At 46.8% G+C, this 13,945-nt stretch overlaps 1 protein-coding gene across 2 annotated transcripts in view; it reads left to right on the top strand.

The window, feature by feature from the left end:
- ENOSF1 (enolase superfamily member 1) overlaps positions 1 to 13,945 on the top strand; it is a 112,579-nt gene that overhangs the window by 43,142 nt on the left and 55,492 nt on the right. For both annotated transcript variants that reach the window (XM_063923564.1, XM_063923565.1), the window contains 2 exons: positions 3,555 to 3,589; positions 13,651 to 13,738. In XM_063923564.1, coding sequence (XP_063779634.1) covers positions 3,555 to 3,589; positions 13,651 to 13,738 — 123 coding nt within the window. The remainder of the gene's footprint in view (positions 1 to 3,554; positions 3,590 to 13,650; positions 13,739 to 13,945) is intronic.

The raw sequence follows: 13,945 nt of genomic DNA on the forward strand, positions 1-13,945 counted from the left end.
GACAGCCCTGTCTGTCAGCAAAGCTGGTAAGCCTGATTTGAAGACTCGGTGAGGCGGGAGTTCCTGAGACTCCAGCCTTTACCCCTGAGACACAATATCCTGTACCCAGGGGTCCAGGCCGGACGATACCCAAACGTGGCTGAACCGTCTGAGTCTCGCCTCCACCGGCCCTTCCTTTAGGACGTGCGGACCACTGTCATGTTGAGGATTTTGATGTAACAGAAGCAGGCTTCTTGTCCTGGGAAACTGCAGTAGCAGGTTTTTTGGATTTTGCCCGACCTCCTCTAAAGAAGGTGTTGTTCTTTCTTGTTTTAGCTATCCGAAAGGACTGTGACGTAGCTGAAGAAAAGGGTTTCTTCGTAGCAGGTGCAGCTGGGGGAAGAAGAGGTGAATTACCCGCGGTTGCCGTGGAAATCTATGCATCCAACGCTTCCCCAAATAGAGCCTGACCTGTGTAGGGTAGGTTCTCCACCCCTCTCCTGGATTCCGCGTCGGCAGAGCATTGGCACAGCCAGAGTCCCCTGCGAGCCGAGACAGACATGGAAGATATCCCTTTAGCCATCGAACCCAGGTCTTTCATGGATTCCACCATAAATCCTGCAAAATCCTGTATGTTACGTAAAAATAATTCAACGTCACTTTTATCCATTGTACCCAAGTCCTCAAGCAACGTGCCTGACCACTTTACTATAGCTTTAGAAATCCATGCACAGGCAATAGTAGGTCGTAGTATCGCCCCTGAAGCTGTGTATATGGATTTGAGCGTAGTGTCAATTTTGCGATCTGCCAGTTCTTTTAACGCAGTAGATACCAGGACAGGTAAAACCGCCTTCTTTGACAGTCAGGAAACAGATGCGTCAGCTATGGGTGGGTTTTCCCATTTCTTTCTATCCTCAGGGAAGGGAAAAGCAACCAGAACCTTTCTTGGGATCTGGAATTTTTTCTCCGGGTTTTCCCAGGATTTTTCAAATCTAGCGTTTAATTCTTTAGATGCAGGAAAGGTTAGCGAGGCTTTCTTATTGTCTGTGAAGTAAGCCTCCTCAACCTGCTCAGGTGTTGTGTCAGCAATATTCAGTACCTCTTTAATGGCCTCAATCATCAACTGCACCCCTTTTGCAAGAGATGCCGCCCCCCGCAGCACATCCCCATCACTATCTGCCGTGTCAGAATCGGTGTCCGTGTCATATTGCATAATCTGGGCAAGAGCACGTTTTTGAGAATGTATGCTAGAGGGCCCTGAAGGAACAGAACCGGACCAAACCGCCATAGAGTTCTGTAAAACCTGAGTTGCAGTCTCAGTCTGTGCTACCCTAGTAGAAATCTGAGAAATCATACCCTTAATAGAGGCTAACCACTCAGGCTCCCTTGCAGGGATCTGTGATAAAACAGTACAATTCTGATTACATGGAATGGGATCATCCTGAGAGGAATTATCCTCTGCAGCATATGACACAGAGTCCCTAGACATGGCTTTTGGAGACAACACACACACACACACACACACACACACACACACGGCTACACAGTAGTTACACAGCCTCCCCCCCTACCCCCCTTCTACAACCCCCTGGTACCGTACAAGATAGCTGGAGTCGATGATGAGGGACAGCTCTCCCTGTCAGCGTCTCCACAGTGATCTGCAGGCAGGAAAAACGGCGCTGAATGCTGCTGGGTTCGCTATGTGGAGAAGCTCCACCCCCTTTCATGGCGCTGCTTCCCGCGCCTAGTTCTTTTATACTTGCCTGAGGATTTTGCTGGCAGAGGCACCGGGGTCCCTGCCAGACTTCAATACCAGTGTAGGGTCCGGCGCTGGCTCAGGGTGCCCCTCACAGCACCGCACTAAGTACCACTGAGCCTCCGGAGCGCAGTTAGTACTGCGCTCCCACCCTGTTGCCGCCATCTTCACATCGGCTCCCCACTTACTAGGAGGGTCAGTGACTCACTCGCCATTTGGATCTTCTGACTCTGTAAGGGGGTGGCGGCATGCTGGTGGGGGTGTGCGATCACCTGTGACAGCGATCGATCATTCCCCTCAGGAGCTCAGTGTCCTGTCAGCGGAGATAGTGGCTCAGACCCCTCAGGGTGGACACTACTCCCCCCCCCCCCCCCCCTTAGTCCCATGAAGCAGGGAGGCTGTTGCCAGCAGCCTCCCTGTGCCTAATACTCTAATAAAATAATAAAACCAGAGAAACTCCTATCGAGCTCCCCTAGATTTGACCGGCTCCTCAGGGTCACATTTTCGAAACTGAGTCTGGTAGAAGGGGTATAGAGGGAGGAGCCAGCCCCAGGGCCGTCTTAACAGCAGTGTAGGCCCCTGAGCACAGCAATACACTGGGCCCCCTACCCATCCTCCAGCGGTAGGGGTGGGGGGTGCTATCAGAGGCAGCTTTGATGTCCCGCGGGCGGTAGGGGGTGTTCCATCTTCCACTCAGCATGTAGGACCTGGAGCAGTCATTTATGCAATTACTTCTTTACTGCACAGATGGGGCTAAACTGTAGAAGGGGGCATTGGGCTGAATGACTTCCAGGGTGGTAGGGGGTGTTTAATACGTAGGGGAGGGGTGGATAGTGGAGTGGGCTTAATATTTATAATTTTCCAGTGGGAGGGCAGCTTGCTTGACTGCAGATATCTCAAGTTCCTGAAAATACAAATCTAAGCGTTGAATTGGATAAAAAAACTAGAGAGTCTCAACTTTCAGAATGTACTGGGGACTTGGGGATCAGAGTTCAGGAGCCAGAGCAATTCACCAACGAAAATCTAAAACTGCATATTAGGCATGTGGAGCTGGAGCAGGGACCAGCTGCTTGAAGGCTGATATCTCTGGTTCTGAGCATAGAAAAGACAAGCTGCCAGTGTCCACCAAAAGGGGAGAGTCACCGCTTTTCGATTATACCCTCAGAAAAACTTTAAGTCAGACAGAACCCGAGATATCTGGCTGGGAAGAGCAATTAACAGGCTTGGATGGGCACCACTGCTTTCAAGTCGGATAGCTCTGGTTCTCCAAGGCGATTTTAAAAAATCTGATACCCCTGGAAAGAGGGGGCCCTCAGCTGTTAGCCTAGGGCCCTTATACTCCTGGGGCCCTTCGGCAAGAGCCCATTGAGCCCATATGAAAAGACTGCCCTGGCCAGCCCACACGCTCAAACTCTTAAAGTGCCAATGGCTCCTGGTGGACCCGTCTATACCCCATGGTACTAATGTGGACCCCAGCATCCTCTAGGACGTAAGAGAAATGATGAAAACTGACTAAAACGGTCGTTCATACAAATTTGTTAAATCAAATGGATGTAACCAATTTGTCTGACCATTTTTGTATGCTTTTCAGTGTTTGGGAACAAATGGTCAATTGTCATTTGCTCTCATCTATTACCAGATTTTTATTCCAACCAGCCAGATTTGACAATCAGTCTTTAGGTGTATGGCCAGCTTTAAGTTCATGAGTAGCACATTGAGCATTTGTATCAGGTGAAATGGGTCATGTTGGAGGGACTGATCATGTTGTTCCTTAATGTTACATTTTATGATTGTGCTAACAATTATTGTTATCTTCTAGCTGTGTACTGATGCACTGAAGGAAGGATGGACAAGGTTAGTACTTAAATGGCTTTCTTTCTTTCTTTCTTTCTTTCTTTCTTTCTTTCTTTCTCTCAGGGAAAGTTTCTCAAACATTAAAATTAAAAGTACAATCTTAATATGTCACCTCCATAATGAACTTACACAGGGTGAATCTCTCATACAAAATGCTTCAGATTTTTCTGTATTTTGGAATACTTGCATACCATAATGAGATATCTTGGGGATGGGACTAAGGCCCTCATTTCGAGTTGTTCGCTCTCGCTAGCTGCTTTTAGCAGTATTGCACACGCTAGGCCGCCGCCCTCTGGGAGTGAATCTTAGCATAGCAGAATTGCGAACGAAAGATTAGCAGAATTGCGATTAAATAATTCTTAGCAGTTTCTGAGTAGCTCGAGACCTATTCCTACACTGCAATCAGCTCAGCCCGTTTCGTTCCTGGTTTGACGTCGCAAACATGCCCTGCGTTCGGCCAGCCACTCCCCCGTTTCTCCAGACACTCCCGCGTTTTATCCTGGCATGCCTGTGTTTTTCCGCACACTCCCAGAAAATGGTCCGTTTCCGCCCAGAAACACCCACTTCCTGTCAATCACACTCCGATCACTTTAACGATGAAAATTCTTCGTTCGGACGTGAGTAAATCTAAGTTTTGTGCTAAAATACTGCGTACCATGCGCATGCACAGTTTTGCCTTAATCGCTCCGTTGCGAAAATCGGCAACGAGCTAACAACTCGGAATAACCCCCTAAATCTAACCATGAAATTTATTTGTTTCATATACACACAGCCTGAAGGTCATTTTATATAATATTTTTATCATTTTGTGCATGAAACAAAGTTTGTATACATACACGAAAATTCATTTACAGTATGTTTCATATACACCATGTAAACATAACCTGAAGGTAATTTTATACATTAAACCAGTGGCCACCTTGGGGTGCTGCAAGGCTCTTGCAGGGGTTCTTCAGGTTAGTGGTCCAGCACCAAATTATATTGTTAATTCTCAAAGTGATAGGCAAAACTAGTGCTGGTGGCTGCCATTCATAAAACGGGATCCAGTCAGGATACCAGCGGTCGAAATACAGAAGCCGGAATCCCGACAGCTGGGTCGGTTGACTGCCGGCTGACAAGAGAGGTAAGCCGCGTTGGGAGGAGGGGGTTTAGGTCTAGACTGTAGGGAGTGGGCTTTAGGTTTAGGCACCCCTGGGGAGGGGTTAGGGTGGGGGGTTGCGGGGGATAGGTTTAGGGTTGCGGGGGGGGGATAGGTTTAGGCTTGCGGTGGGAGTGGCAGGTTAGGTTTAGGCTGATAAAAGGGAGGGTTAAGGGGGTACACACAGAGCGATCCATGCTTACATTCTAAGCAATCGGACTAGCGCTGTGTGCTGAGAGGGGGAGAGATGTGTGCTGAGCGGTCACTGATAGATCGCTCAGCACACATCTCTGCCCGTGTGTAGGGGACTTTACGGGGTCATTGGGGGAAGGTAATTTACACTTCCCCCCTGTCAGGATTCCGAACATTGGGATGCCGTGGTCAGCATTTTGACTGCCGGCATCCCGAACGCAGGCATTTCAATCCCAACCCCATAAAACATGTGGACAATCCGAGGCACAACTGTACACCACCACATATTATTATTTTTATTATTATCCTTTATTTATATGGCGCCACAAGGGTTCCGCAGCGCCCAATTACAGAGTACATAAGCACATAATCAAAACAGGAAAACCGTGACTTACAGTTGAAGACAATATAGGACAAGTACAGGGTAACTAAGCATCACTACACCAGTGAATGACAGAGATAAGTTCCAGCTGGCCAAAAACTGCGAGATTTGGGCAGTTGAGGATTATTAAAGTAAGAAAAGGATAAGCACATGAGGAAAGAGGGCCCTACTCATGAGAGCTTACATTCTAAGGGGAGGGGTAGACAGACAGGGGGGACACAGAAGGGGTACATAGAGAGCGTGGAACAGAGGGTTAGGATGAGATTTGGCTGGGTTTGGTAAAGAAATGGGTCTTAAGAGCCCGTTTGAAGTTTTGTAGAGAGGTGGAGAGTCTGAGGGGGAGAGGTAAAGAATTCCAGAGGAAGGGAGCTGCACATGAAAAATCTTGGAGATAGGAGTGGGAGGAAGTAATCAGAAGACAGGAGAGTCGGCGTGCATTAGCAGAGCGAAGAGGACGGGTGGGAGTGTAAGGGTAGATAAGGTCAGAGATGTAACTGGGAGAGGAGTGGGTGAGGGCTTTGTAAGTGAGTGTGAGAAGTTTGAATTGGATTCTGAAAGGGAAGGGAAGCCAGTGAAGGGCTTGTAGGAGAGGGGAGGTGGACGTAGTGCGTTTGGTGAGGAAGATAAGCCGGGCAGCAGCATTGTGGAGAGAGGTAATTGTCAGGGAGGCCAGTTAGGAGGAGATTACAGTAGTCCAGTCTGGAAATAATCAGTGAGTGAATAATGATCTTATTGGCATCCTGGGTGAGAAAAGGTCTGATCCTGGAAATGTTTTTGAGATGAAAATGACAGATTTGGGAGAGGTGCTGAATGTGTGGTTTGAAGGAGATGGAGGAGTCAAGGATTACACCAAGACAGCGTACTTGGGGGCTAGAGGCGATAGTCATGCCATCAATGGATAGTGAGATTGTGGGAGGTGAGGATGTGCGGGAGGGTGGGAAGATGATCAGCTCAGTCTTAGACATGTTGAGTTTAAGAAAGCGCTGGGACATCCAGGAAGAGAGAGCAGAAAGACAGTACTGAACCTAGGGATGACAGGTAGGCACAATTTACTTAATTTAATATTTTTTTCCAAATGTATCAATAAAAGACTTTAATCCTAGGGGTGCCATGGAAAAAATGCTGATATTCTAAGGCGCTGTGATTCAAGAATGTTTGGGAACTGCTGCATTAAACAATATTTGTATACACTGAACCATTAGAAAGCTGCGGTGTCACTATCTCAGTCAAGCTCAAAAACTTCCATATTTCGGAATTTTGGACATAGGAGACTCAACCTGTACAAGCAGCTATAAGATTTGGAAAATAATTATGGTAACATTGCTCTACATATCTCCAAGACGAATATGCTACATCTCTGCTTCTGTGATTAGTTATCTGTCCTATTGAATGTTGCTGCAGCAGACATTGTGGTGGAAACCTCCTACCTTATGATGGTCCATGGCATTTCTTGTTACTCTCCCAGATGATAGGTTTACATTTGTTTTTATACTGTAATGTGTCAGCTTTGCTTGTACTATATTTAGTAGAATTAATTTTGTTTTTTTTCTAAAAATATTGTTGAATAATTACTAGTGTTGAGGATAAAAATCTATATACATATTTAAATCACTTTTTATCTTAAATTTAATGTGATAAAAGATGTTTAATATTTGATAAACAAAACTCCTCTGGATCAACTGCTGTACTTCCAATGTAAATAAGTACTGTACTTTCAGTGTAAATATGCATTTAATAAATTCTGTACTATCAATGTAAGTACATACTAAATAAATACTTTGCTATCGATTTAAGCTATCTTCCCAAGGTCACTCATGACCTCCTCACCACTAATTGTAAAGGCCCATATAGACGGGCCGATGTGGGAGAGATGTGTGCTGAGCGGTTCGCTCAGCACACATCTCTCCCACCGCTCAGCACAGCGCGATCTGTGCTGAGCGTGCGGGGGGAGATGGAGGGGCCGCTCATTTCACCCAGCGGTTGAAGTGAGCGACCCGCTAGATTGGCCTGCATGCAGGCCAATCTAGCACCAGCGATAGCGATGCGCGGGGCTGCACATCGCTATCGCTATTAGGGCTACACACGGAGCGATCTTGCTGAAAATCTAAGCAGTCTAGTCAGATTGCTTAGATTATCGCTCCGTGTGTACCCCCCTTAAGAGTCACTTTTCCATTCTTATCTGCCTTGATCTGTCAGTTGCATTTTGCCTTTGACACAGTTGACAACCCTCTTTCTACAAACCCTCTCTTGGCTGTCCATCTTTCTAACAGCTCCTTATCTGTCTTTACTATCAAATCTACCTCCCCCTCTGAAATCTACCTCTCCTCCCCTGACCTTTTCCCAGGGGCATATAAAGAGAGAATGGGCTCATATGCAGTCTCCATCTGGGCTCCCTCCTCTCTAGCCATCGGAGCAAGAGAGTAGACTCTGGTGTTGTGCCAGAATCTACTGCACATTTGCAGGTCTCCAGGAAAATGGTGTGGTGGCCATTTTCCCAGAGATTTTTCTACTGCCCATGCGCAAGTCACCAGAAAGCTGGCCATGTTTATTTGTGCAGCACTGTCACTGGTCATGCGGGAATCCAGAGAGTTAAGTGTTATAAAATATGGGTGCAAGGTGTGTGTGGTGTGAGCTTGTGTGCACTGCACTCCCTACACCCTTTATACATACGCCACTGCCTCTCCCACATTGGACTATTGTAACATATTAATTACTGGTCTTTCTTCCAAGTCTCACTCTTTTACATCTGTCCTCAATGCTGCAACTATTCTAATCTTCCTATCACTCACATTCATCCTTTCCTCTCCTTCAACTGCTCACTTGTTTCCCCGCCCTCTGCAGTTTCCAGTTATAGCTCCTCACCTTAAGATTCAAAACTTAATCGCTTCTCCTCCTCTTCCTCCTCCGTTCCTGAGCTCATCTGAAGCCACACTCCTTCTTGCTATCTCCGCTATTCCTCTATTGCCTTATCTGTGCATTGATTACTGCCTCTCACTCCCACATCCAAGATTTCTCCCATGGTGCTACCTTCCTCGGGCATCCCCTCCCCTTCCTATCAGACAGTCTGCCAGCCTTCATTGTTTCATGCCCTGATAAGCTTTGATGAGCAGATGCATTATTAGCCCCCCTCACTTCTTACTCTCTGCTCTCTCACTTCCCTCATCATATCTTACCATTCCACCTCCCAGTTATACCCTGACTCTCTTTGCGAGAGATGAAGTGGATATGTTGGTCATAGCCAGGGGCGCTGGAATGTTTTGAGGTGGGGGGGGGGGAGGGTGTAGTAAAAATGAAATTTTGGTGCCCCCCCACCCCCACCCCCTCAATGCAGGTTAGCGGCGCTTACCACCGGGCGACTCCTGCTGTAAAATCAATGTACTACCACTGCCTGCTATGCCCCATGTCCTCCTAGCCAGCTCTTCACTGATGCATTACTGGGAGGAGGCGGGGTTGTCCCAGCAGGCTCAGCATGACCACGCCTCCCTCCCAGTAATGCATCAGTGAAGAGCCGGCTAGGAGGACATAAGGCATAGCAGGAAGCGGCAGCGCATTAATTTTACAGGAGGAGTCGCCCACAGGGATCCGGGGGTAAGCGCTCCACCATCTCGTTTGGGTAGGACATGCTGCCCCCTTGCCCCCCCAGTTCCGACGCCTATGGTCATAGCAGCCAATCAGACGTTAACTGTCATTTCATAGACTATAATAGATATGCTAGCTAGATTGGTTGCTATGGGCAACTTCACTTTGTCTATCAAAGTTTTGATATATCTCCCATTTAGTTAGCAAGTAAAATCTCATAAGCAGGGCCCTTCGCCCCTTTATTCTCCTTACACTAACACCGTCTCCAGGGCACTCTCTCTCACACACAGTCAGTGTCCATGATCCTTTCTGTCCGCTTTTTCCAGGGCACTGGCTCATTGAGTGATGTAATCATTGGGGTATATTTACTAAAATTAGTATTTTTCAGAATGAGGTTAAAGTTCAAACACGAATGACATCGAAAGTGTAAATTTGCAACTTTTTGAATTTATTACGACTAATTTACTAATCTGTCGTATTTTGCATTTTCATGTTTTCCGATGTCGATGTCATTCGTATTTTTTGGCAGTGTTTTACGGGAGTGAATAGTAAAACACTGCCGACATTAACACAATGAATCTCGGCCGGATCTGTGAGATCCGTGCAGGGCTTCATTGTGCACCTTTCGTAAAAAAAATAACATGGGCCCTCATTCCGAGTTGTTTGCTCGCAAGCTGCTTTTAGCAGCTTTGCACACGCTAAGCCGCCGCCTACTGGGAGTGAATCTTAGCATAGTAAAATTGCGAACGAAAGATTCGCAATATTGCGAAAAGACTTCTCTGTGCAGTTTCTGAGTAGCTCGAGACTTACTCTGCCAGTGCGATCAGTTCAGTGCTTGTCGTTCCTCGTTTGACGTCACAAACACACCCAGCGTTCGCCCAGACACTCCTCCGTTTCTCCAGCCACTCCCGCGTTTTTCCCAGAAACGGTAGCGTTTTTTCACACACACCCATAAAACGGCCAGTTTCCGCCCAGAAACACCCACTTCCTGTCAATCACATTACGATCACCAAAACGAAGAAAAAAACTCGTAATGCCGTGAGTAAAATTCCTAACTGCATAGCAAATTTACTTGGCGCAGTCGCACTGCGGACATTGCGCATGCGCATTAGCGACTAATCGCTCCGTTGCGAGAAAAAAATAACGAGCGAACAACTCGGAATGACCCCCATTGCTACAAATCTAAAAAAAAAAAATGCGTGGGGTCCCCCCCCCCTAAGCAAAACCAGCCTCGGGCTCTTTGAGCCGGTCCTGGTTGACAAAATATGGGGGGGGGGAATGACAGGGGTTCCCCCATATTTCATAAGCCAGCACCGGGCTCTGCGCCTGGTCCTGGTTCCAAAAATACGGGGGACAAAAAGCGTAGGGGTCCCCCGTATTTTTGAAACCAGCACCGGGCTCCACTAGCCAGGTACATAATGCCACAGCCGGGGGGACACTTTTATACTGGTCCCGGCGGCCCTGGCATTACATACCCAACTAGTCACCACTGGCCGGGGTACCCTGGAGGAGTGGGAACCCCTTAAGTCAAGGGGTCCCCCCCTCCAGCCACCCAAGGGCCAGGGGTGAAGCCGAGGCTGTCCCACCCCATCCAAGGGCGGCGGATGGGGGGCTGATAGCCTTTTGAAAAAAATGTGAATATTGTTTTTAGTAGCAGTACTACAAGTCCCAGCAAGCCTCCCCCGCAAGCTGGTACTTGGAGAACCACAAGTACCAGCATGCGGTGGAAAACCGGGCCCGCTGGTACCTGTAGTACTACTACTAAAAAAATACCCCCCAAAAAACAGGAGACACACACCGTGATAGTATAAGTTTATTACATACATGCACACCTCCAAACATACATACTTACCTATGTTCACACGAGGCTCGGTCCTCTTCTCCATGTAGAATCCTAGGGGTACCTGTGAAAAAAATTATACTCACATAATCCAGTGTACCTTCTGTTCTTTGTATAGTCCACGTACTTGGCAAAATAAAAAAACGGAAACCCGACCACGCACTGAAAGGGGTCCCATGTTTACACATGGGACCCCTTTCCCCGACTGCCAGGACCCCCCCCCTGACTCCTGTCAAAGAGGGTACCTTCAGCCAATCAGAGAGCGCCACGTCGTGGCACTCTCCTGATTGGCTGTGTGCTCCTGTAGTGTCTGTCAGGCAGCACACGGCAGAGATACAATGTAGCGCCTATGCGCTCCATTGTATCCAATGGTGGGAACTTTGCAGTCAGCGGTGAGGTTACTTTCGGTCAACCGCTGACCGCAAAGTTCCTACCATTGGATACAATGGAGCGTATAGGCGCTACATTGTATCTCTGCCGTGTGCTGCCTGACAGACACTACAGGAGCACACAGCCAATCAGGAGGGTGCCACGACGTGGCGCTCCCTGATTGGCAGAAGGGACCCTCTTTGACAGTAGTCAGGGGGGGTCCTGGCAGTCGGGGAAAGGGGTCCCATGTGAAAACATGGGACCCCTTTCAGTGCGTGGTCGGGTTTCCGTTTTTTTATTTTGCCAAGTACGTGGATTATACAAAGAACAGAAGGTACACTGGATTATGTGAGTATAATTTTTTTCACAGGTACCCCTAGGATTCTACATGGAGAAGAGGACCGAGCCTCGTGTGAACATAGGTAAGTATGTATGTTTGGAGGTGTATGTAATAAACTTATACTGTCACGGTGTGTGTCTCCTGTTTTTTGTTGGATATTTTTTTAGTAGTACTACAGGTACCAGCAGGCCCGGTTTTCCACCGCATGCTGGTACTTGTGGTTCTCCAAGTACCAGCTTGCGGGGGAGGCTTGCTGGGATTTGTAGTACTGCTACTAAAAACAATATTCTCAATTTTTACACAAGGCTATCAGCCCCCCATCCGCCGCCCTTGGATGGGGGGACAGCCTCGGGCTTCACCCCTGGCCCTTGGGTGGCTGGAGGGGGGGACCCCTTGATTTAAGGGGTTCCCACTCCTCCAGGGTACCCCGGCCAGTGGTGACTAGTTGGGTATGTAATGCCAGGGCCGCAGGGACCTAGATAAAAGTGTCCCCCGGCTGTGGCATTATGTACCTGGCTAGTTGAGCCCGGTGCTGGTTTCAAAAATACGGGGGACCCCTACGCTTTTTGTCCCCCGTATTTTGTGAACCAGGACCAAGCGCAGAGCCCGGTGCTGGTTGATTAAATATGGGGGAACCCCTGACATTTTTTTCCCCATATTTTTTCAACCAGGTCCGGCTCAAAGAGCCCGAGGCTGGTTTTGCTTAGGAGGGGGGACCCCACGCATTTTTTTTCCTGCAAATTTAACACTTTCCCACCCCTTCCCACTGATAAACATGCACGGATCTCATGGATCCGTGCATGCCTATCAGAACACGGTAAAAAAAAAGCAGGTCTGTTTTAAATCTGCATTTTTTTACGATTTGTATTTTTTCACGGCAGTGTTTGGCTATTGCCGGCAGTGTTCGTGAAATACACTTTTTAGTAAATTACCGAGTTGTATCAAAAAACAGTCGTATTTGACCGATGGTGTATTCATTCGTATTTTTTTTTCTTTTACTTCCAAAAAAATACGAATGCCCTCATCACTGCCGAGATTTAAGTTTAGTAAATTCCCGAGATGACACTTTGAAGAAAAAACACCATCTCGGTCAAAATCGGGAGCTTAGTAAATATACCCCATTGAGTCTAGCACTGTTTTCTATTTCAGTTGGATTTTTTTCCCTTGTACTAATTGTATAGATTTGTTTTTAATTGCTTGTGTTTCACTGTGATCTTTCCCTGTGCAGTGATATTGACACTTGGTGGCAGCATAGAAATAAGAGACAGTAATTTAAATATTAGCAACACTTTATCAAAGTGGATAAATAACTGGCACTAGCATGTATCTGAATGTGTGTGGGTGTGAACACAATCCCATACTTTAGGGAAAACAATTTATTTCTTTTTTATAGTCCTATTAATATTCTTTCCCTCTTCCCTCCGATTAATACATATCTTGATAGCCTACTGAATAAGTTTACACCAACTAGCATGGTTCCAACATGTTTATTCTTCTGTTCCCACAAAGGTCTGAATTAGAGTCTACCATTTCTCCACAGCAGGTTACTCCTGTCATCTACCACCAAAGTGTTTCGAGTCAGGGCCTTGACAAAGAGCATAGACTTAAAAATGCAACAGTGGCAAATGACAGGCGTAACCTGCTGTGGAGAAGAGAATTGGTAGAGTCTAACCCAGACCTTTGTGGGAACAGAAGCCGAGATTGGGGCTCCGGAGCCTCCATCCATATGCTATCTACATGTCTCTGTGACACAAATCTCTGGTAAAAGCCTCCATTCTTACCATTATTTTTAAGCTGCTAAATATATGTGTATGCCTTTTATTGTAAGAATGCCATGCCATTTGGAGGGAATTTATTCAGGAGGATTAGCCACGGATCCACGTGTTTTGTTGGATTTGCGGCCAAATCCATCAGGTTTTAGTACCGTTTTCGACAATGTCCATCTGACTTTAAAAAAAGACGTATTGGCATTGTTGAAAACGGGCAAAACCAGTCGGATTTGCCCGCAAATTGAATACAGCATTGTCGGAGAGGATCTGACATGCATAGAATAGACCCCTTAGTGTTCTGTGGTGGAAGTAGGATAAAGAACAGGCTGCTTTACATGTGGTGTAGTGCCAGTAGTGTTCTCCACTATTTACTCATTTAATCATGTAAAATATGTACATAGGAGCTGTGTATTTGCATTTTCAGTCATATTTGCTTCTGAACACATCTGCAGATTTAAAGTGAAAGTTGGGGCTGACTTACAAGACGACTTTAGACGGTGTAAACTCATCAGAAACCTGATTGGACCTGCCAACAAATTGGTAAGGACAGACTTTCACCTCCTTAGTAATCTTACCATACCAATACTTTAACAATACAAAAATCTATTTGGAGCTTGTTAATAAAAGCCCCATCTCACCTACTGATTCCTGACAGAGAACTATGGGGACAGTGATACTTAGTGAATAGCGTTATTGCAGTCAGAAAGTGGAAAGCTACTTAATTATGTCACAGCCTAGCAAAAAATG

Source organism: Pseudophryne corroboree, chromosome 5, assembly GCF_028390025.1.
Source record: "Pseudophryne corroboree isolate aPseCor3 chromosome 5, aPseCor3.hap2, whole genome shotgun sequence".
Lineage (NCBI taxonomy): Eukaryota > Metazoa > Chordata > Amphibia > Anura > Myobatrachidae > Pseudophryne > Pseudophryne corroboree.